Source organism: Solanum stenotomum, chromosome 3 (genome assembly GCF_019186545.1).
Source record: "Solanum stenotomum isolate F172 chromosome 3, ASM1918654v1, whole genome shotgun sequence".
Classification (NCBI taxonomy): Eukaryota; Viridiplantae; Streptophyta; class Magnoliopsida; order Solanales; family Solanaceae; genus Solanum; species Solanum stenotomum.
In genome coordinates, this window is record NC_064284.1 from 60,373,011 (window position 1) to 60,399,059 (window position 26,049).

General features: G+C 37.8%; 1 protein-coding gene across 1 annotated transcript; it reads right to left on the reverse strand.

Moving 5' to 3' along the window:
* Nucleotides 1-19,048: 19,048 nt before the first annotated feature.
* On the reverse strand, nt 19,049-21,094 carry LOC125859117 (uncharacterized). The gene has a single exon (XM_049538839.1). The coding sequence runs from the start codon at nt 21,092-21,094 to the stop codon at nt 19,049-19,051; it is 2,046 nt and encodes a 681-aa protein (XP_049394796.1).
* Between the last annotated feature and the right edge of the window lie 4,955 nt (nt 21,095-26,049).

Genomic DNA, 26,049 nt, shown 5'->3' on the forward strand with positions numbered 1-26,049 from the left:
TCTGCTTCATACTTTGACGCATTGTACATAATATATTCCTATTTTGTCTCTATTCTGTTTTTCATAGTTTTCTCTTACTTTTACTTTCCACAATTTATTATTGGTACGTTACGTTACCATTAAATCACACTATCAAACTATTACTCTTATTATTTATTATTATTATTATTATTATTATTATTACTATTATTTAATTATTATTATTAAAATAGGTAAGTTTATTATTATACTTTTATTTTAGTGTTTGTACTTTTGAAGTCAATTTTTGAATTATTTTGACGAATGTACATGATTTAGTAACTTAGTTTTTCTCTACTGGTCAAATGCATAATTTTAAGACTAATAACTTTCAAATGTAAAATAGAAATAATAAAGTCATTTATGCATTGATTTTATGAAATGACAAATATTAAAAAATATTTATTTTTAGTAAAAATAAAAAATAAATAGAAACGAAGAAAGTATTTATATTTACTTACATTATTAATTGTCGAGTGCTTTTTGAAATTTTGGTAAGACACATGCTACTCTAATATTGGTAAAATAAAATTAAATACCCACTCCATTTCAAATTAATTCAATTGTTGAGGTGTTTCACACCCTTTAAGAAAAGAAAATTAAGATATAAATTAGGCATAGCTTTTCATTTTTACCCTTATTAATTATTATCAAATTTATGATTAAAATAACTAAATATTAATTAATAACTACTTCCAATACTAACTAATGAAGGGTAAAATTGAAAGAAAATTCTAAAAGTAGCCTTGAAAATTGAACAATTAAGTTAATTTAAAAAATAAAAAATGTCTTAACAATTCAATTAATTTAAAGTGGAGGGAGTAATCACTTAACATAAAGTATTACTTTCCCGAAACACTTTTTTTCGAAAAAAATTGCTTGCGACAAAAAGCATTTTCTCAAGATAAAATAGATTTTGTGGGAGTAATACTTTTTAAAGATTTTTTCACAAATTTATATAGAATATGAAGTGAAAAATGGTGAATACAATGAACCAATATGCATCATTAGCTGTCCACCCCTAACATTGTCTAACAAACATGAATGAATATCAATAATAGAATGATTCGCACCAACAAGGGTTCTGGTGGAGTGATAAGTACTATTTTATCCTTAACTAAATGTATCGGGTTCAAGTCTCCCTAGGTATGGAGTCGCCTTTGTTAGGGAGCGCTTTATCTCTCCAATGTGAGACTTCCCAGGGCAAATCCAAATTTAGTGGAGTTTCAATTTGAATATCGAACCCCAAATGAGGAAAATAAAAAGAATGATTCACATCAGAAGGGCCTTAAGGTTCATACAAATTAAAGTGTCCCTAGCTTGTCCAAACTTTGGCCCATATAGCAAAATGTATATACCCTACCTAACTACCTAATCTGTGCCATATCCGTTTGTTTTCTACAAATTGAACCCCCTATAATTATAGCACTATATATATATAGAGGTCTTCTTTTTATGAAAATTTTGAAGACAAAGAAATGAAATTTTCTATTTTTGGGAGTGATATAAGTGCACTGTGCCTCATGTATATAATGTGAGCCTTGCAAGAATCATCACCCTAGTGCCACCCTGCTCTCCACTAACTTGTCCCTCCCCCNCCCCCCCCCCCCAAATAAATAAAATACTTGGTACTTATACGTATAATAACATATTCAGTGTAATCTCCTATAAATAAGGTCTAGAGAAAATGATGTATACACAATCTTATTCTTATTTTTATGAAGGTAGAGAGACTATTTACAATAGACTTTCACCTCAAAAAATACTTATCACATTTCAACAATAACATACCTATTGAATTTCACAAATAGGGTGTCACGACACAGGGGTACACCCTAGATGTAACATGGCACATAGAACCCCGAAGGGCTCCATGTAAGCCACTTAGCATATCATAACATAAGATAATAGAAAAGTGCAGAATTTTAAAACATTTTCCATACAATCAAAGACTTAATAAAAGCAAAGTGGAAGTCTTATTACACTTGTATCAAACCATCTAGAACATGAATAGCTTTGGGACGCAGCCCATACAAAAGTCTAAAACATAAAAGAAAGACATAAAGGAAAGGTGATCAAATCTTCGATGCTATGAGGACTCACCAAGTCTGCAACTCCTTGCTCTTCTAGCAACCTAGCCACAAGACTGGAACTCAAAATCGATGGACCCTATATTTGATGAGAATGTAGACAAGAGTATGCGTTAGTACAAAAGTACTAAATATGATAGCTAGCACATAAGGGTTAGTCAACATAAGTCATATGCCATAATCATAAGAGATATTTCATGAAACATAAACTATAAGCATAAGAGACAAAAACATAGTCATAAGCATAGTCTCCAACATAGGCATAATATAAGCATTATTAGTCAACCCTTAGTCCTTCATATCATAAGAAGAACACTTCATAAGTAGCTTCAAGTCATACTTGTGCAATGCATGAATAAGACCCCATAATCTCACCCACACTAAGTACCACCTTAGGCCATCATACATACTTACCATCTGTGATCTCATCCTGACCTTAATTCTCATAGACAAGGGAATCTCTCACCTTTAGTCAATCATAGCAAGGAAGGCAACTATAGCACAATCATACTTAAACATACATCATATAAGAGAAACACTTTGTAGGTAACCTTAAGTCATACTTGTGCAATGCATGGATAAGACCTCATAATCCCATCCATACTAAGTACCACTTTTAGGTTATCATATTCATAATACTTGATTGGGGACAAATCATTATTTTAAGACATTGGAACACTAGGAGATACTTCTTTAAGCACATATTAGTCCCTCTTCTTTACTTTTGAACACTATGAGATACTTCTTCAAGCATGTCTAAGTTCATTATTAACTTGAACACTATGAAATACTTTATTAAGCATGTTTAAGTTCATTAGGTATTTGAACACTTGGAGATGCTTCCTCAAGCATGTCTTAGTTCATTATGTTTGAACACTTGAAGATGCTTCATTAAGCATGTCTTAGTTCATTAATGCTTTTGACACTTGGAGATACCTTTTCAAGTATGTCTTAGTTCATTGGATACAGAGATATCTACTAGAAATCAGGACTTCTCTATGTGAAGGTTTCCATCCCATGAGATCTACTTTGGGAAAACTCAGACTCTACTATGTGAGAGTTCCTCCTTTACTTTGGAAGCTCGAACTCAACTAGGTGTGAGCATCCTTTATCTTGGATACTCAGACCCGACTATGTGTGAACCTCCATCTCATTGTCAATATCCATTTGGGCCAAGCATACACCCCTTAGACTAGTTATTAAGCCTTACTTAACTCATGACTCATAGATGGATGTCCTTGACAATTAATCCATGTTTCAAGTGATTCTATCACTTTATGCATTCAAACATTCATAAGGTAGATGAGGTGGGTGAAGTCTTTCCATAACAATGATATCTACTAGTCTACCATTCTCATATAGGCTTCACTCTCAAATCCATTACATACATAACTCAACATATTAGCTTTACTCTCAATGCCCTAGCAATCAACATTCAAGACTACAAACCTTACTCTTAAAGATTTACTTCTTATAATCATCATACCTACCCAGATTTCAAGGCATTCTAAGCACATGTATCACTTTTAAGTGATTCTAGTCATATACCATCATAAAGGTTCAATCTCAAGCCTTACTAGTCATGATCCATCACATATACCTTATTCTAATTCAATTCATGTCTACATGCTTTTAGTCATGAACAATTACTATACATATCACCAATTCTAGAAGATCATCTATAAATCCTCTATTTCCCTTCACAAGGCATAAACCCACATTACTTCAATTTTATCAATTAGACTAGGGTTAGGCATAAAAAACATGTAATATCTTCATAATAACATGATTCACTACTAATTCTATCATAATTGATCATTATCCACTCAATTGAATCAACATACAACAATACCTACAATATAGGAAGAAACCCTAACTATAATTGGGGTTCACTAGGGGGCTCCATGGATGGAAGAATCCATGGATGAATAAGATATCATACCTTGATTATAAATCCCTCACAAAGCTTGGAAGATTGGAGGAATTTGTAAGATTGGAGGAATTTGTAACACCCCTTATTCTACGTTGCCTTGTGGTATAGTTATAGACTCGGATTCCTATACCACTAGTGACAATAGAATAGATTTAAAGTGAGATAGTAAAAGGTGGTATTTGATGTAAGAGTCAAAGTGGTCAAGTGCATATTAGTGTTACGGTCTTGTAAAGAAACTAAGATTGGGAAAATGGTGTAAAATAAGTGAGGTGCTTGCTTGACTAAATTATGCTAATAGGTGACAAATAGGTGATACACCTACTTAGAATTAGTGGACTGCATTCTAAGTGAAAAGGGCAAGTAGGTGATGCACCTACTTAGAATTAGTGGACTACCTTTTTAAGTAAAAAGGGCAAGTAGGTGATTCACCTACTTAGAATTAGTGGACTTCATTTTAAGTGAAAAGGGCAAGTAGGTGATCCACCTACTTAAAAACTTGTGGCAGAAATTAAGGAGGTGATGCACCTACTTGTTTAAAAGTAAAGGACCATATTATTTCTCCAATTTATTAGGTGAAAACGTCCAAAAGGGACCTCTAATGCACTCAAGCTTATCACATCTCCTTTTATCACTTATTCTCCAAAAAAAATTGCACCCAAGGAAGGCCATATAAGCTCCAAGTGTTCTGGTCTATAGTTTCACCACTAAAATCTTAAGCAAACTCTTTCTTTTTAAAGTACAAGTTAGTAGAACATATCCCATCTTAAGGAATTCAAGTGAATAATCTGATTTAACATCAAGTTAAGGGGGAGAGGACAACCTAAACCTTGAAGAATCCAAGTCTTAGCAAGTGAGGTTTCTGTCCAGCAAGGTAAGCTATGGAAATTTTCATCCCTCTCTTGTTCTTGCATTGTTTGTGAAAGTTTTTATGTGTTAATGAAATAAGGAGTGTTGTCTCTATATGGTGTGAGCTTAGAGGAAGGATGTGCTGGTTGGGAAAGCCATGGCGTGGATTCCCCTTAAATTTTGATTGTGAGCTCGTTTTAAGCATCTTAAATGTAATGTTAGTTAGAATTCACGGGATGTTGATCGGAAGTCGTATGTTCATATTGCTATTTCCACATTGTGATGCTTAAGGACTATTTTGTGTATCGTAAAATAAGGGGGTGTGGCTGGATATGTGCAGAGAAGTCATGGGGATTGGTTATAGGATAGAATTTTGAAAGTATAGTGATACACCACTTAATTGAGTGTTGCATGAGCTTACTTCCTGACATCCCTTTGTATATTGTTTTCCAAACGTTATGAAGCCTGAGGAGTTTTGAAGGACCATACAAGAAGGTTGTATAGTATATAGTATATGAAAAAAATTATAGGACAATGGGTGGGAAGAACACCCTTGATGGGATCAATTACAGATTTACTGCCAATTACTATTTTGGTATGTTCAAGTAGCCCAAACTTGTTTATCAGCTACTAATGCTAGTTTTATTATTTACTCCATTGTAGATAAATATTATGAAAGGAAGACGGTTAACTCATTGTAATATCCAAAGTTGTGTAGCAAGGTATGTAAGGCTATTCGATTTTCTATTTCTTTGGCATGAATCCAACACTTGTAAGCTTTCTAAGTGCCCTTGGTAGTGACTGAACCATAGTTGGAGTTCCTACTCCCTAGAGCATTAAAGTGAGTACTCTAATATGAGTTTATTACTAAATGTGTGTGTTTACTCTACCAAGTATTAGCATCCAGGGTTTAAATGTATTTCATCGTCAAAGTACCCTTGGCACATATTCCCCTTATATAAATCAAAAGTGATCCTAGATTACATATGGTACATATGTTTATATGTTGGATATACAATCTGCCCATATCAAGCCAACTTGTTTCAATTATCTATTCCATCACATATGTCATCTTGTCACATGTTCATATGTTCCCTTTATTAGTTATTACTCTATTGTGTTAGAGTATTATGTTACCTCACAAGATCCGTACTTGCTCTATTGTACATTTTATATGTACTTACTTGGAATATGTATCCGTCCTTAAGTTGAATCTGCCCGCGTTCTCCCTTGGTTTCACTTTCATGTGTACCTTGTATTTGATATTAGTTAGTGAGTATTTGGCTACCATATAGAGTTCAAATCTCTTGGCTGAAAGTTAAATGTCTTCATTTGATATGTGTTTCAATTTGAGATGTCAAAATGCTTACTGAGTCAGATAAGCTCCTAAGTATTACGTTGGTGTCACATTTGCTTCCCATGTCATTGTTAATCGTAAGTCCATATTCACATGTCTTCTACTAGTGGTTCATAGTTCTAAGTCTAAACAATGATTATGACCACCAAAACAACAATCTTTAGAGTTATGATCATCAAAAAAATAATCTCAAAAGAGTTATGAACATCAAAACAACAATCTCAAAGATTAAAGAATCTAAGTGAAGCAATTTGTATAATGATGGGTGGCAGCCCAGGGCAAATGCCTAGCATGGGTCTATCCCAATTGGTATGGAAAGGTGGCAGCTCAGGGGCGAAAGCCTAGTATGGGCCGATCCCAATTGGTTGAATTATGAGGACAACATCCCAGGGGTTAAATGCCTAGCATGGGTCATCCTCTTCTACCACTGATCAGCTGGTCATTGTATCATATGCCTTATAAAGATTAGAACGCACAGAAAAGTAAAGAAAAGAATGTAACATACACAATTCCAAAAGTATAAGCAAAGGTAGTCTCTAATCCTTACCTATTTGTATTTGGTTTCACTTAAGCTCTTATTTTACATATGGTTGTATTATGTCTTACATATTCAGTACATTCTTTCGTACTAACGTCTCTTATTGGGGACGCTGCATTCCATGTTGCAAGTACATGTACTAAACTAGTAGATCTCCCCAATAGAAACACATGATACTCAGCGGTTGTTGGTGAGCTCCAGGTTGATTCGGGAATTTGCCGAGTCTTTACTATGCGTATTTTGATAGTTGTACAGTCATGGATTCTAGTAGAGGCTTTGTAGACATTATAAAACTATCATCTGTAATCATAGTTTTACCTATCACATGTATTGGTTTAGCTAGTCAATATGTGTTGTATATGTAGCTTCTCAATAGCAAATCTATATGCATAGTAGTTCACTTTCTCGTCATAGGTCAATTGTAAAGCATGTGTTCAAATGGTACTTGTCCACCTAACCTAGGGTGAGGTGTGACATAATTTGACCGAGCTTGACCCTCTTCTTTTTCTTCTTCCTCTTGAGTTTTCTAGAGAGAGAATTTTTTAGATGAGGGACTTTGGGATCTTTTGGGGTTTTGGAAATAATGACTTAATTGGGGTGGTTTAAGGGATAAAATAGCTTATATAGGTGTACTAATACTATACAAAATGACCCCACTTAATTAGGAATTTTCCAAAATAACCCTCATTAGGCAGCCTACTCCCAGGCACCACGGCAGGCTCCACGAGCAGTGGTCCATGGTCCAGTATCTAGGACACAAGGTTTTGGCAACAATTATAAGTCTAAGGCATGACCACGAGCCTTCCCATGGGTCGTTGTCTTCACCACAGACCGTGAAGTGGCTCGTGGTAATGTGCCAACTTTAGGCAACCTTTAAGGAGCTACTGCCCAAACTCCACAGACCATTCCACGAGCCGTGGTCCTCACCACTGGCTGTGGTGGTGGTTGTGAAGATGAGGTAGTGCCTTCTAAGGTTGGGGAGTCCTTGGCCCTTGGCTTGGCCCTTGCCACTTTGCCTTGGCTCTTGCCCTCTAGTCTAGACTTGTTGCACCCTCACGTTGACCTAGGTGGCCTACTAGACTACGGGATGTTACAATATCTCCCCCTTGGGAAAATTCGTCCTCGAATGACGTTCTTGGCACCTCTTAAAGGAAACGACTCTTGACTAGCAGCCCATCATGCATGCACACAACTAAGGAGGAAACATCAACTCCAAACTCAAATATACTCAATGCAACACAAGGAAGTAGAAACTACATCTAACAACCCAAAATGCATGAAATTCTCATAACTAGTCATGTTCAAGGAGGAACTACCATTTCCTAGCTAAAACATACTCAACATACACTCATGGAGTCTATATACAATATACCCTCGAAAAGCATTCATTCACGGAGGAATCTCTCAACTCCGAACTAAGGCATGCTCATATATTCATCTCATGAAGTTCTATAGGCAACTCTACTCAATGCTCCACAACATGAGAAAAACAATTCACATAAGTCATTTCTATCAAGACCTAAGCTTTTTCATGAACATGGGAAATAATATTTTCCTTTTCTTAAAAGAGAAAAAAATGCACATAAAGAAATCATGGCCACACATAAATACCCAATGACCTTGCTATCTAGGCACACCAGCTCCCCCTTGAGAGTAAGCCTAGGTGGACTTTCTAAGCACCGTCTATAACATAAAACAACAACGAATCTCATTCATACTAAAGACAACATCAAGTCTAGCATATCAAGTCACAAAAGACAAGTATTCTGGAATCTAATAAAGCATAAAGCACATACCGAAACCAATATTCGGAGGTCACTTTTGTTCATCTCTAGATTGAAGAGCATAGAACATATTCTTCTTTTGAGGCTCCCCATCCGAACCACTAGTGGAAACTTGTTTATCCTCTCTTCCCTTAGCCTTAAGAACCGGGCAATCTCTCATTTTATGCCCACTTTTTCCACAACCATAACAACTCTCCATGTCGGCTAGGAACTTACCATGGCGATTTCTCCCACACTTGGTGAAAGTAGGCTTAGGTAATGGAGACTCACCACCTTTCTCTTGGTTAAACCTAGGGGTATTTGGAGAATCTTGACCGAAATACCTTTGTTTAAACTCAGGTCTACCATGTCTATCAGGCTTAGCATTGGAGAAGTTTCCATCACCGGTCCTAGCCCTTTTTGCCTCCCTATTCTTTTCCTTGAGTTTTGACTCCTCAATTTGTTGGGAGTAAACCATAAGACGTGAGATATCCATTGGTGCTTCCCAAAATACACGCAAGTGTACGTGGTCGCACAAGTAGTATAGATTATTCAAGAAATGAGTTATCGTTCCCAAGAGACTTATGATCAACTTATATTCACTCACTTCTACAACTAAACATAACCAAGTAACCTTTTTAAGAGTTGTTGATTTAGTTAAGTATCTACTAATAATTATGCACTAAATGAAAGTAACTAATTGTGAACAACTTTGATATAATATGGTTCAAGCAAGTTTTTATAACAATTCCAGGGTTGCAGCATACATTGAATATCATGCATCATATCATCGGCTTAGAATTCACTTTAGTTGTCAAATTACTGGTTTATAGGGTTGATAATATGGTCCGGGTGGTTCTCTTCACGCCGCCTACCCCAGTTAGCCATCTAACTACATCGTTGAGCGGGGATAAATAAACTAACTGGCGAGCATGTATATTTCATCCTATTTCGTAATCAAGCAATGTGTTCGTCTGGGTGTCACTCCTGAACACTAATCACCTTAATTTAATGGGTGGATCGAGCTCTCTATATTCTCTGGTATATCCAATCCCTCCTCGTTCAATTTTAAGATTAGACACTAGATTTATTTTATGGTGCGCAAGCATAAAATAGTAATACAAGAATATAAAAGTAATTTGGATTGACAACCGAAAATCAATTTATAAAGCCTCAAACATTCAGCACATAATTCATAGCTACAGCCCCAGAACTAAGGCGTTTAGCTACTCATGCTATTAAAAAACAAGAAAATGCTATAGTTCATGCAATTTCCAGAAAATAGAAGAGTTAAAGGATCAAAACCTATTACAAGCTTGAATTCTTGCCCTTGCACACTAAATCAAAAGTACAACCACTTTTTATGGAGCCCTAAGGATCTATTTATACTAGTAGGAAAAATTGGTAACCAATCCCACTCAAATTAGAAATCCTATCTAATGTTAAAAACTTGAAAAAGTCGGAGAACAGGTGGCGTGTCGCGCCCCTTATCGCGCCTCAAGGTTTCTTCCCTCATTTAGCTCTTGGCGCGCCGTGCCAAGAAGAACGCCTAGGCAATGCCTCTGAGGTTTCCCTTCTGGCGCGTCGCGCTTCTCAGTACACCTCAATATGCTCTCTGAAGTACCATCAGTGGCGCGCCGAGCCAACCAGTGCGCCAGCCATTGGTGATTTTTGCCTTAGCCATTTTCCTGCATCTCCTTGCTCCTTCTTCCATCTTTCCAATTCATATTCCATCAATATTTCCTGAACAACTAATCACATGTGTAAGTATGCAATCATCACAAGTTAAACTAGAATTCAGGCTAATAAATCAAGATTGTTATCAAACATCATCACTTCGTAGGCCAATTTCGACTACTTAGGTATATAAATATGCCTAAGATCACCACCCCACACTTAGAGTTTTGTTCGTCCTCAAACAATCTTTAAACTGTGGACTCTTTTTCACAATCCTTGGCTTTATCAACCCACTTCAAAACCAACCAAACATATTTAATCAAGATCTTGTAGTTCACATTGGATGCAACAATTCACAACATTTATACCAAGTACCCTCATGCTCAAAGAATGACTCTTTTGTCACTTTTCCGGGCTAATGCAAATTCATACCACACATCAATTAGATAATCCTACACATGCCATGAATGCCCTCACTTGTTTATGCTTAGTTAAGCCTTTCACTCAAGCACTTTCAACATCAATAAGGCCTATCTTTCTAATAAACACTCCCTCTCACAAAAGAAATTCTTACTTTCCTCAACATGCCATAAGCTTGCCCATAGTGTATTCTTACTTTCGCATTATATTTCTCAAGGAATCAAGAGGACTTTCATTTGGTTGTAATGTCGGATTAAGGTAAGGGAGGGAATTTTTTTAGACATCATTCTAGTGACTACACCTCCCTAATGCACATGTCATTATATTGCCAACAATTTTCTTTATAGCTCTTCTTTCCTCCTAGTATATACTTCATGACTATTTACCCTTTTTTTTGCTCCATATTTGCCCTTTATTTCTTTCTTTCTTTCTTTCCTTTATATATATATATATGCTTTTGCACTAGCCACCCAAACTATAGATTTTTAACAACCGAGTAAGGTACACACTATCCTGGTAGGATCAGGGCCAATGTTCTGAGCATAATTCTTAATTAGCCACCCTCAATTTTAGTCGAGGTGCACATTGTCACTAAGGACTAGGGCGAATACAGAATTTTCTTGTTCCCACAATGTAGCAATTCACCCTTAGCTATATCAACCAACATTTTCCACCCTTCTTTTCAACATAATGCATCAAGGATAGGATAAAAAAGACTTGGTCTCAAACAACTGGTTTTGGCTTGTCATGTGGTTTAGCAATAAACAAGGCTTAAAGGCTCAACGGGGCTTTACTAGGGATGATTTCAATGGTAGGCATACAAGTAGAGGTAAGAATTGGCTATTTCAAAGAAGCGCCTCAATCACATTCCTTAAGTCATACAAATTACTAATTCAACACACACAAGGCAAGTTCTAGATATCAAGTTTTAAGAAAGAACCAATCAATTCTTACCACACAAGGCATTATGACACATATAAGGATTTATCAACCAACATGTTTCTACAACTTGCATTACGGTATCATTACACAATTAAGCCCATATAGTTTTATTTGGAGTCACAACTAAGAACATATGCTTGTTACAAGGTCAACAATTTATTGCATTCTTCCAAATATGACTACCCATGACGTTTGACTAACCTTTATGGACACAATTTCAAAAGGCCAAGGTTGTTTTCTCAATCCTGCTCTTCTATTTGACTAATTTTCCCTTAAGACGGTCGTCATCCATCCATCATTGGGAACCGTACGTCACTCCTATGACGACTCTGAGACTCGATAAAGCAATAACTAGTCCTATTCGGTTCAAAGGGACAATCCTAAGTAGAGCCGTCAATATGTGCTAGGCCTGTTGGGCCGGTCTGGCCTAACCCGGGATTTAATAGGGCTGGGCTAAAAATTTTGGAGCCCATTTAAAAAAAGGGCTTTTTAGCCTGGCCTGAATAAGCCTGCTGATTTGTGGGGCTTGAGAAATATAGGTAGAGCCAGCCCGTGGGCTAATACAAACTAATTAAAAAATATAATATAATATTAAAATTTAAAATTAAAGAAATCCAAACTCAAAATCTAATTAAAGTTTTTTAGGAAAGCACTAAGTATAGAAGTTGCATCCACCATGAAAATGTCCAAACACTTGTTGCTACTCGAAATTGGTTACATGGTTTTTCTCAAATTGGTAATATATTTTTGTGTACATTTAAATATTATAATTCTCAATTTAGTTATTTTTTAATATTTAACTAATTGAAACCGCATATAAATTGCATATGAAAATGAAGATGTTAAGACAACATTCCCACAAGTTGATTCAGATATGCTTGATGAAGGTGATCATGAAGTGTTAGATACACCATAGGTTTTATGAAGTGTTAGATACGCCATAAGTTTCATGATTTTTTAAGGAGTTTATTTTTTACATTTTTATGGTTGGAATATTGTCATATTTTTTGTGTTTTATTGTGATCATTGCAAAACAGTTAGGTTAATATTTCTATTTAGATATTTTTACTTTTACTTTAAAAAAACTTAATAAATATTATAAAGATAATTTTATTTGTGGATTTGATTAACAAGTAGTAACATTAACACCATGTAATATTGTTTTATCGATATTTATGATAATATTTTTAAATTATAATTTATAATTTAATTTAATAATTATAAAAAAATATATAACTTTTTAAAAAGTGGGCTGGCCCGGCAAGCTTGTAGCCCACGTACTTGTGGGTTGGGCAGATCATTTTCTGGCCTACACCAAAAATGGGCTAGCCTGGCCTGGCCCGTAAAATGTCAAAGCATGTATGGGTTAGCCCGGATGGGGTGGGCTAGCCCATATTGACAGCTCTAGACCTCAGTAAAAGTACTGAAAACAAACGCTGAGGAACCCAAAATAAAAAAAATTAACTAAAAACTCATACTAGACTCGATAAAGCAGTAAACAGCTATATACAACAGAGACATATTACCCCACCCCACACTATAAAAATAAGCATTGTCCTCAGTGCACAATGAAAGCAAAGTATAGAGTTAGGAATACTCCCTCGGGCCTCTAGGCCTCACCGTCATCTTGATCAAACACCATCAAGGCGTTCGCCTCCTCATTTACAGCATCAGCCTCCTCATCATCATCCATCTCTTCGTCAGCAGTGGCCTCATCATCATCCAAAGGCTCTAAAAATGCGGGACCAATCGGGCATAAAAAAGTTGCACTCTCAGTAAATGGGTAGCGCTCCGCCATGGTTTCCATCTCCGTATTTGTGACTGGTCAGCCACCTATCCGCAACTGAAATTTCGTCATCCCAAACATTCTTGCCATGACACTGTCATCACAGACTTGCCGTTCGGAGCATACAAGACAGGTCCATGGGACGTGTCGAGGGCCTTTGTGCGGGTTACATCAACTATTTTACCCGTCAGATCGGGTGATAAGCAAAGGTCATGTCCAGTGTTTCGTCCTCAATACCTTCAGCCCTCAGAAAACGGGTGATCAACCCACCGTAACAGAATCGCCACCTCAAATTGTTCCTAAATTTCATCATATTTTGCCTCAGGATCACCCCAACATTAACAGGTATTCCCTTCATCAGCATATAGACTAATACCACCCTAGCCCCGTGTCACATCAGTCAAATGTTTAGTAGGCAACAACATACTACAGACTATCTTCAGCCACACTCAAGTAACTTGATTAAAGTTAGCAAAATGTAGGGTATTATGCCTCCTTGTATCCTTACTCCGGTCCCACCTAGCAGTCGAATCAACCCCACACAAGGTATGTCGGATATCCCTATAAGGAGGTTTATCTTTCAAGTTATTAAACTCATCAGGGTCACAATTCGGGTTACCTAACAACTAATTCAAAATTCGGGCAGAAAACTTGAAATCTTTCCCCCTAACAGGCACATTCTTATATTTTGTTTCAGTTAGCCAATTAGCATAAAATTCTCTTACTAACGTCAAATTGCAATCTCCCGGATTAACAAATATAAATTGCAAACCCAACTCACGAACAACCCGATATATATCAGGAAATTACGCCTGTAACCTTACCTCATTCACAAATTCGTCACCCATATACTTCGCTTATTTCTGGCAATCAAACCATTCCCACCCATACCGTTCCACAACTTTTTTGCCAAATTTTTGTACCGATTCCTTACTGTCAGAGGATCCGAAAGCTTCCCCTTTTCTACTCCGCTTTGAACCTGCCATATTTTTGGTTTTTGGAGCCATCTCAACCTATTAAGACAAGAAAACTAAAGAAACGAAAAAAAATTAAAAAAAATTAGGGGGGTTCGGGCATAAACAGTGAGAAAAATGGAGACAGAATGATGGTTTAGAAGGGAAAAGGAAGTGAAGAATGGTGAAAGTAAGTAGTGGAGGAGTGGGGAAGTGGAGAATTTATAGGTGGTGGAGGGGAAGAAGAAGAGTTTTGGGAAGGAGAAAGGAGAAAGGTTTGAAGGATTTTAGGGGTTGGATAGGTTAGGATTTAGTTAGGGAAGTTGAAAGAATGTGGAAGAAAAAGAGTGGGGGTTAATGGAGGTAGTGGAAAGTGAAGAAGATGAAGAGGGAAGAATGTGAGGGATTGGAATAGGTGTGGGTCGGTGGGAAGAAGATGAAATGGTGGATGAATTTGGGATTTGGGGGGTATTGAAGAGGTGGGTCGGGTGATATTTGGGTCATGACCCAAAAATTAAAATTCTGGGCAGTGGGGCGATGGGAGGGGCGACGCGCCTCTCAGCGCGCTTGAGAAATCACTTTGTCGTGTGGTTCCAAGCGTGGCGCGCCTCTCAGAGCACCTGAGAGGCGTCTCTGAACTTTGACGCAAGGCGCGTTGCGCTAGACAGTGCGCCTGGCCTCAGAGAATTTTTTTCTTTTTTAAAGTTACAAAGAATGAAAAAAATACAATTTTATCTAAGACTAATAACTAAAAGAACTTCCTAGATTCTACGAATTAAACTATGCTTCAATTCAAAATGTCACACACGAACTACCTATTTATTTCACATTGGTCATGGGTTGCCTCCCAAGTAGCGCTTGATTTAATGTCGCGGCACGACGCAGCTTGGATCATTCATTATTTAACTCAAGAACCTCCCGATCACGATCCGAATCCTCACCGAAATAGTGCTTCACTCTTTACCCATTGACCAAGAACGTAGGGCCAGTCTCACCTTGAAGTTCAACTGCCCCATGTTGAGTCATTCTAACCACTTTGAATGGACCACTCCACTTTGACGTTAGTTTTCTGGGGAATAACCTTAGTCTAGAGTTGAAGAGTAGTACATTATCTCTTGGATTGAAGGTACGAGCTACAATGTGCTTGTCATGCCACCTCTTCGTCTTTTCTTTGTATAGCTTGGCATTCTCATAAGCATGGAGCCTAAACTCCTCCAGTTCATACAACTAATTCACTCTTTTTTTACTGGTTAGTTCGGGGTCTAAGTTCAGCTTCTTAATTGCCCAATATGCTTGATGCTCCAATTCCACCGGAAGGTGACATGCTTTCCCAAATACTATGTGATAGGGAGAGGTCCTTATTAGTGTCTTGTACATAGTCCTATTTGCCCACAATGCATCATCTAGTTTATCAGACCAATCCTTCCTTTGCGCATTCACCGTTTTTTGCAAAATTTGCTTCACTTCTCTATTTGAAACCTCCACTTGACCACTTGTTTGAGGATGGTAAGTTGTAGCAACCTCATGACGAATACCATACTTAGCAAAAAGATTCTTAACAAGATGGTTAATGAAATGCTTACCTCCATCACTTATAATTTCCCTTGGAGTGCCAAAGCGAGTGAAGATGTGCTTCTTGATGAACTTTATCACCACCCTTTAATCATTGGAAGAAAGAGCTACAGCCTCCACCCATTTACTAACATAATCCACAGCCACAAGAATGTATTGGTTTCCACTAAATGGTGGGAAGGGACCCATGAAGTCAATACCCCACACATGAAAGATTTCCATCTCCAAAATGTTACTGAGCGGCATATCATGTCTTCTTCAAATAGTACCCAACCTTTGGCATTTATCACAACCCTTCACAAAAGCAACATAATCTTTAAATATCGAGGGCCAAAAGAAACCAGATTGTAGTACCTTATGAGCAGTGCACTCTCCTCCATGATGACCTCCATATGGGCTAGCATGACAACTTTCCAGCACTTTGTGAACCTCATACTCCGGGATGCACATTCTCACTACCATGTCTACCCCTTGTTTGAACAAGAATGGTTCATCCCAAATGTAGAACTTGACATCATGTTTTAGCTTTTTCTTTTGTTGGGTGGTAGCACCCGGAGGATAGTCACCACTTACTATCAGATTCACTATGTCTGCATCCTATGGCACTTGAGAGATATCCAATGCCATTAATTGTTCATCCGGAAACTCTTCCCGAATTTGCTCACCTTCATTCACATGTGAAAAATCTTCCAACCTAGATAAGTGGTCTGCTATTTAAATTTCCGTACCCTTCCTATCCTTGATTTCGAGGTCGAATTATTGGAGAAGCAGTATCCATCGAATCAGCCTTGGTTTAGCATCCTTCTTGTTGAATAGGTACCTAATAGCTGCATTGTCAGTAAAAACAATCACTTTAGTACCTACCAAATAGGATATGAACTTGTCGAAGGCAAACACTAGAGCCAGCATCTCCTTCTCAGTCACTGTGTAATTAGCTTGTGTAGAATCAAGGGTCTTGCTAGCATAATAGATTGAGTGGAACACTTTATTTTTTCTTTGTCCCAACACTGCACCCACTGCTACATCGTTTGCATCACACATGAGTTCAAAAGGTAATTCCCAATTAGGGGCAATTAAGATGGGAGCCTTAATTAAGTTCCTCTTCAGCATCTCAAAATCCTTCAAGCACATCTCATTAAAGGCAAACTTCACCTCTTTCTCCAGAAGGCTGCACGTAGGTCTTGCTATCTTGGAAAAATCCTTGATAAATCGCCTGTAAAAACTTGCATGACCAAGAAAACTATGCACACCTTTTACAGAAATGGGCGGGGGCAGTTTCTCTATAACTTCTACCTTAGCCTTATCAACCTCCAAACCAGATTTAGATACCTTGTGTCCCAACACTATCCCCTCTCTTACCAAAAAATGACATTTTTCCCAGTTTAGAACTAAGTTAGTGTCTTCACATCTAGCAAGCACTTTATCAAGATTTCGGAGACATACCTCAAAAGACTTCCCAAAGACAGAGAAATCATCTATGAACACTTCGACGAAGTCTTCCACCATATCATGAAAAATGGACATCATACACCTTTGAAAAGTCGCCGGTGCATTGCAAAGTCCGAATGGCATGCGTTTGAAAGCATATGTACCATACAGACAAGTGAATGTAGTCTTCTCCTGATCTTCGGGTGCAATTAGGATTTGGTTGTAACCTGAATAGCCATCTAGGAAACAATAGTACTCCTGCCCTGCTAACCTGTCAAGCATTTGATCAATAAAGGGAACGGGGTNATCACCTGTAGAAACTTGCATGACCAAGAAAACTACGCACACCTTTTACAAAAATGGGCGGGGGCAGTTTCTCTATAACTTCTACCTTTGCCTTATCAACCTCCAAACCAGATTTAGATACCTTGTGTCCCTACACTATCCCCTCTCTTACCAAAAAATGACACTTTTCCCAATTTAGAACTAAGTTAGTGTCTTCACATCTAGCAAGCACTTTATCAAGATTTCGGAGACATACCTCAAAAGACTTCCCAAAGACGGAGAAATCATCCATGAACACTTCGACGAAGTCTTCCACCATATCATGAAAAATGGCCATCATACACCTTTGAAAAGTCATCGGTGCATTGCAAAGTCCGAATGGCATGCGTTTGAAAGCATATGTACTATACGGACAAGTGAATGTGGCTTTCTCCTGATCTTCAGGTGCAATTAGTATATGGTTGTAACCTGAATAGCCATCTAGGAAACAATAGTACTCCTGCCCTGCTAACATGTCAAGCATTTGATCAATAAAAGGAACGGGGTAGTGATCTTTTTGAGTAGCCTCATTAAGTTTCCGGTAATCCATACAAATTTGCCACCCTGTCACTGTTCTAGTAGGAATTAGTTCATTCTTTTCGTTCCTTACCACAGTCATACCTCCCTTCTTGGGAACACATTGCACGGGACTTACCCACTTACTATCAGAGATTGGGTAAACAACGCCAGCATCTAACCACTTGATCACTTCCTTTCGTACTACTTCTTTCATCAAAAGATTTAGACGACGTTGATGTTGTGCACTTGGTTTGTGATCATCTTTCATGTAAATTATGTGCATACACAATGCTGGACTAATCCCATGAATATCAGCCATTTGCCATCCAATTGCTTTCTTCCTCCGCTTTAAGATTCTTAATGTCGCCTCAACCTGTAAATCAGATAATTTTGCAGAAAGTATAACCGGCAGAGTTTCATTAGTACCCAAATAAGCATACCTTAGGTGGGCTGGCAAAGCTTTTAGCTCTAACTTAGGAGCCTCTTCAATTGATGGTTTTGGAGGGGGTCCTAACTCGCGATTTAAAGACTCTACTTGAATCCTACGAGTTTCTACTATTGCTAGATTTAAGCATAATTCAGTCTCTTGCACTTCAGCATCTCCCTCTAACTGTTGACCCACTAACACTCTTTCTAATGGGTCTTCGGGCAAAACTAATTGTGATTCTATTATACTATCAATCACATTAATAGCGGATAGCTCTTCATAAATAGAAGGTAATTTTAAAACGCGATAAACATCAAATACCTCTACCTTATAATGTGCCCTCATGGTTAGTTGACCAGCTGCTACATCAATCAATGCCCAACCCGTAGCCAAAAAAGGTCGTCCCAAGATAAATGGGACTTCAGAATCGGGCTCAAAGTCCAAGACCACAAAATCTACTGGAAAATCAATGAACCTACTTGCACTAACACATCTTCTACCACCCCTTCTGGCCTAGCAATGGATCTATCTGCAAGTTGGAGAATAACAGTGGTTCGCTTTAGACTACCCAACCCAAGCTTTTGGTACAAAGATAGAGGCATTAAATTTATAGTTGCCCCCAAATCACACAACCCCCAGGCATGAACACTTTGTCCAATTGTAATTTGCACAGTAAAACTACCCGAATCTTTTAACTTTTTGGGCAATCTATTTTGAATCCTTGAGCTGCACTCCTCAGTAAGTGCTACAGTTTTATATTCAGTGAGTCTCCTCTTGTTGGCCACTATGTCCTTCACGTATTTAGCATACTTCGGGATACCCTGCAAAATGTCAACCAAAGGTAGATTAATGTGAACCTGTTTAAGGAGAGAGAGAAACTTACCGAAGCATTCATCTTCATTCAGCTTTTTGAGCCTCTGTGGAAATGGAGGTGGTAATTTCTTTTGAGGAATGGGTACCTCAGCATTGGAGCTTTTTACTACCTCTTCCACATTCTTTTCTTTATTACTTGCCTCAGTGTCTCTTCTCTTTAGAGCTAGTTCCTCTAATTGCAACCCACTTCTAGTGCTTACCGCATGCAATTGCTTTGGATTGGGCTCAGTATCGCCGGGCAGCCCACCTTGGGGACGCAAGTTCAAAGAATTAGCCACTTGTGCAACTTGTTTCTCTAAACTCATTTGGGACATCTGGATGTTTCTAATGTTCTCAACCTGCTTATCTATTCTAGCATTTAATTTGGTCCCTATTTTAGTCATGAACTTTTGGAGTAGCTCTTCATTGGTCATCCCCCCTTTTGGTGCACTAGCATTTGAGCCTTGGTTAAAATTGTAGTATTGTTGCCCAGCCCCTTGAGAACGGTATTGGTTAACCCCTTGCGTCTGATTTTGGTTTTGGTTCCCAACCCATGAAAAGTTAGAATGGTTTTTCCAACTAGGGTTGTAAGTGTTATCATAATTCCATTGCACTCCACTCATTTGCGCATTACCCACATAGTTCACGGAATCCGAGTTTGCTTCACATTGTTCTGTTTCATGAGTTCCACTATCACATACCTCACACCAATTTGTTGCTTGTTGTACCACATTTATCGGGGCCTGATTTAGAGCTATTTGTTTGAATTGCAATGTAATGTTATGTTGCATTGCATCTAATTTAGCATTAATGGCAGTAGCTTGGTCTACATCTAAGATCCCTGCAACCTTTTGGGTTGGAATTCTAGACATTTCACCCTCATACCCGTGGTTCCCTTTGGAAAGTTTATCAAGTAAGGCAAAAAATTCTTCACTTGTTATAGCTAAGGCTTGTCCACCTGCTGCACTATTAAGAAGAGAACGAGCATTATAGTCTAAACCTTCAAAGAAAGTATGACAAAGTACCTCATTGGTTTGCATGTGCTGTGGGCAAACATTCAACATTTGTTTGAAAAGTGCCCATGCTTGGTACATGTCTTCTCCTTGCTTTTGAGCAAAGTTTATTATCTCACCCCTCAACTTGGCCATTTTCTTGGAGGGAAAAAATCGACCTAAGAACTTCTTTGCTAGATCATCCCAAGTAGTGATGGAGTTTGGTGGCTCAAAGTCTAACCAACGCCTTGCAACACCTAACAATGAGTATGGGAACAAAGTCAACCTTACATAGTCTGATGATACTCCAATTGGGATGTATGTATTGGTAATGTCTATGAAAGTCCTAAGATGGACTTGAGGATCCTCATGGGGGAGACCAGTGAATTGTCCATTAGTATGAAGGTTATGCACCATGTTCTGCTTTAGTTCAAACCTATCCCCCGGTGGAGGTTTCTTGATACTGGATGCTAAGTTGGCGGTGATTGGGACTGCCACATCACGGACTGGTCTTGCGGGAACAACAGGAGGTCCTCCATGGTTATTTGGGTTCCTTGGGTTATTCACATTTTCCGGGTTATTCACATTTTCTTGATTATCATCATCAAAGTTTCCCGGAATACCTAATCCCAATTCGCCTTGTCGTCCATGGTTCATTTTTCTGCATTGGCGTAAAACTCTTTACGGTTCGTTGTAAGGTTCGACGAGATTTCCTTTCCGAGACAAACCTGAAAATCAAGTACCTGCAATACACAAGTTAAGATCAAGTAATTAATATCTGAATAGATTGAGTGTAGACTTAAGAAGATTGAATATAAATCAATTTCTAAGTCCCCGGCAGCGGTGCCAAAAACTTGGTGCTTCCCAAAATACACGCAAGTGTACGTGGTCGCACAAGTAGTATAGATTATTCAAGAAATGAGTTATCGTTCCCAAGAGACTTATGATCAACTTATATTCACTCACTTCTACAACTAAACATAACCAAGTAACCTTTTTAAGAGTTGTTGATTTAGTTAAGTATCTACTAATAATTATGCACTAAATGAAAGTAACTAATTGTGAACAACTTTGATATAATATGGTTCAAGCAAGTTTTTATAACAATTCCAGGGTTGCAGCATACATTGAATATCATGCATCATATCATCGGCTTAGAATTCACTTTAGTTGTCAAATTACTGGTTTATAGGGTTGATAATATGGTCCGGGTGGTTCTCTTCACGCCGCCTACCCCAGTTAGCCATCTAACTACATCGTTGAGCGGGGATAAATAAACTAACTGGCGAGCATGTATATTTCATCCTATTTCGTAATCAAGCAATGTGTTCGTCTGGGTGTCACTCCTGAACACTAATCACCTTAATTTAATGGGTGGACCGAGCTCTCTATATTCTCTGATCTATCTAATCCCTCCTCGTTCGATTTTAAGATTAGACAGTAGATGTATTTTATGGTGCGCAAGCATAAAATAGTAATACAAGAATATAGAAGTAATTTGGATTGACAACCAAAAATCAATTTATAAAGCCTTAAACATTCAGCACATAATTCATAGCTACAGCCCCAGAACTAAAGCGTTTAGCTACTCATGCTATTAGAAAACAAAAAAATACTATAATTCATGCAATTTCCAGAAAATAAAAGAGTTAAAGGATCAAAACCTATTACAAACTTGAATTCTTGCCCTTGCACCCTAAATCAAAAGTATAACCACTTTTTATAGAGCCCTAAGGATCTATTTATACTAGTAGGAAACGTTGGTGACCAATCCCACTCAAATTAGAAATCCTATCTAATGTTAAAAACTTGAAAAAGTCGGAGAACAGGTGGCGTGTCGCGCCCCTTATCGCGCCTCAAGGTTTCTTCCCTCATTTAGCTCCTGGCGCGCCGCGCCAAGCAGAAAACCTGGGCAATGCCTCTGAGGTTTCCCTTCTAGCGCATCGTGCCTCTCAATACGCCTTAACAGGCTCTCTGAAGTACCATCAGTGGCGCGCCGCGCCAACTAGTGCACCAGCCATTGGTGATTTTTGCCTTAGCCATTTTCCTGCATCTCCTTGCTCCTTCTTCCATCTTCCCAATTCATGTTCCATCAATATTTCCTGAAACAACTAATCACATGTGTAAGTATGCAATCATCACAAGTTAAACTAGAATTCAAGCTAACAAATCAAGATTGTCATCAAACATCATCACTTCGTAGGCCAATTTCGACTACTTAGGTATATAAATATGCCTAAGATCATCCATATCATAAAGGAGCATTGTCGTACGACATTCTTTTTCTACCAAGTCAGACACACCCGTCAAGAACCTACTCATCTTATGTCTCGATTCTGCCACTATATATGGAGCATACTTGGATAGTTGGGTAAATTTCAAGGCATACTCATTATCACTCATGCTACCTTACCTAATGTTAATCAACTCTTCCACCTTAGCTTCCCTCAACTCTCGAGGAAAGAACCTATTAAGAAATGCTAGTTTGAACACTTCCCACTCTATTGGACCTGCTCCTACCAGCCTACCATCTTTCCATTGTTCATACCATACTTGTGCTACATCTCTCAATTGGTAAGCGGCTAACTCTGTTTTCTCTACCAAAGTCACCCCCATGATAGCTAGCACCTTATAAACCTTATATATAAACTCCTTAGGATCCTCTTCCATTTTGGAGCCATAAAACTCCGAAGGGTTCATTCTCATAAAATCCCTCACTCTTAAAGCCGTATAATTCACATTAGGATTCACCAGAGCTACCATCTCTCTATTGACTTAAGCCGTCACGGGTTGAGCCAACATTTGGATAGCCGATCTAAACTCCGCATTAGTCACATTCTCCCCTATAGGGTCAATTGGAGCATAGGGAGAAACCTTTTGGTCCATATTGGCTTCCTCATTCCTCCTAGCATTTGCTCTTGTATTAGCCATACCCTAAAAACCAACGGGCACGAATTAGGAGAAAGACCTAATTGAGCCAAACTCCATGGCACAACTTAGAGAATGAAGAAGTGAGATTTCCTAAACATCCATATAGCCTCATATTCTTAAATGTGGAGCGCTTCACACTTATGAACAAGACTCTACTAGACGTGGTTTTAGATATCCTAGAACCATTCTAAACTTTATGCTATGATACCAAGTTTGTCACGGCCCAAGGATACACCCTAGATGTAACATGGCACATAGAACCCCCGAAGGACTCCATGTAAGTCACTTAGCATATCATAACATAAGATAATAGAAAAGTGCAGAATTTCCATACAATCAAAGTTTTTATAAAAGCAAAGCGGAAGTCTTATTACACTTGTCTCAAACCATCTAGACCATGAATATCTTTGGGATGCAACCTATACAAAAGTCTAAAACATAAAAGAAATACATAAAGGAAAGGTGATCAAATCCTCGATGCTATGAGGACTTACCAAGTCTTCAACTCCTTGCTCTTCTAGAAACCTAGCCACAAGAATGGAACTCAAAATCGCCGGACCCTGCATTTGATGAGAATGTAGGCAAGAGTATGCATTTGTACAAAAGTACTAAATATGATAGCTAGCATAACATCATAAGACCATAACATAGGGGTTAGTCAATATAAGTCATATGCCATAATCATAAGAGATATTTCATGAAACATAAACTATAAGCATAAGAGACAAAAACATAGTCATAAGCATAGTCTCAAACATAGGCATAATATAAGCATTATTCAACCCTTAGTCATTCATATCATAAGAAGAATACTTCATAAGTAGCTTCAAGTCATATTTGTGCAATGCATGGATAAGACCCCATAATCGCACCCACACTAAGTACCACCTTAGGCCATCATACATACTTACCATCTGTTATCTCATCCTTAGCTTAATTCTCATAGACAAGGAAATCTCTCACCTTTAGTCAATCATAAAAAGGAAGGTAACTATATCACAATCCTACTTAAACATACATCATATAAGAGAAACACTTTCTAGGTAACCTTAAGTCATACTTGTGCAATGCATGAATAAGACCACATAATCTCATCCATACTAAGTACCACTTTTAGGTCATCATACTCATACTTCTTGATTGGGGACTAATCCCTCTTTTAAGATATTGGAACACTAGGAAATACTTCTTTAAGCACATCTTAGTCCCTCTTCTTTACTTTTGAACACTATGAGATACTTCTTCGAGCATGTCTAAGTTTATTATTAACTTGAACACTATGAGATACTTTATTAAGCATGTTTAAGTTCATTAGGTATTTGAACACTTGGAGATGCTTCCTCAAGCATGTCTTAGTTCAGTATGTTTGAACACTTGGAGATGCTTCATTAAGCATGTCTTAGTTCATTAATGCTTTCGAACACTTAGAGATACCTTTTCAAGTATGTATTAGTTCATCGGATACGGAGATTGTTACTAGAAATCCGAACTTCTCTATGTGAAGGTTTCTATCCCATGAGACCTACTTTGGGAAAACTCGGACTCTACTATGTGAGAGTTCCCCCTTTACTTTGGATGCCCGGACTCAACTAGGTGTGAGCATCATTTATCTTGGAGACCCGGACCCAACTATGTGTGAACCTCCATCTCATTGTCAATATCCATTTGGGCCAAGCATACACCCCTTAGACTAGTTATTAAGCCTTACTTAACTCATGACTCATAGATGGATGTCCTTGACAATTAATCCATGTTTCAAGTGATTCTATCACTTTATGCATTCAAACATTCATAAGGTAGATGAAGTGGGTGAAGTCCTTCCACAACAATGATATCTACTAGTCTACCATTCTCATATAGGCTCTACTCTCAAAGCAATTACATACATAACTCAACATATTAGTTTTACTCTCAAACCTCTAACAATCAACATTCATGACTACAAGTCTTACTCTCAAAGTTTTACTTCTTATAATCATCATACCTACCTAGATTTCAAGGCATTCTAATCACATGCTTCACTCTTAAGTGATTCTAGTGATATACCATCATAAAGGTTCAATCTCAAACCTTACTAGTCATGCTCCATCACATATACATTATTCTAATTCAATTCATGTCCACATGCTTTTATTCATGAACAATTACTATACATATCACCAATTCTAGAAGATCATCTATGAATCCTCAATTTCCCTTCACAAGGCATAAACCCACATTACTTCAATTTCATCAATTAGACTAGGGTTAAGCTTAGAAAACATGTAATATCTTCATAATAACATGATTCACTACTAATTATATCATAATTGATCATTATCCACTCAACTGAATCAACATACAACATTACCCACAATATAAGAAGAAACTCTAACTAGAATTAGGGTTCATCTTCACAATTGGGGGAATTCTAGTGGGATTCATGGATGGAAGAATCCATGGATGAATAAGCTATCATAATTTGATTATAAAGCCCTCACAAAGCTTGAAAGATTGGAGGAATTTTACCTAGCTTAGCCCTCTTCTTCTTCTTCTTCTTGAGTTTTCTAGAGAGAGAATTTTTTAGAGAAGGGACTTTGGGATCTTTTGGGATTTTGGAAATAATGACTTAATTGAGGTGGTTAAAGGGTTAAAATAGCGTATATAGGTGTACTAAGACTATACAAAATGACCCCACTTAA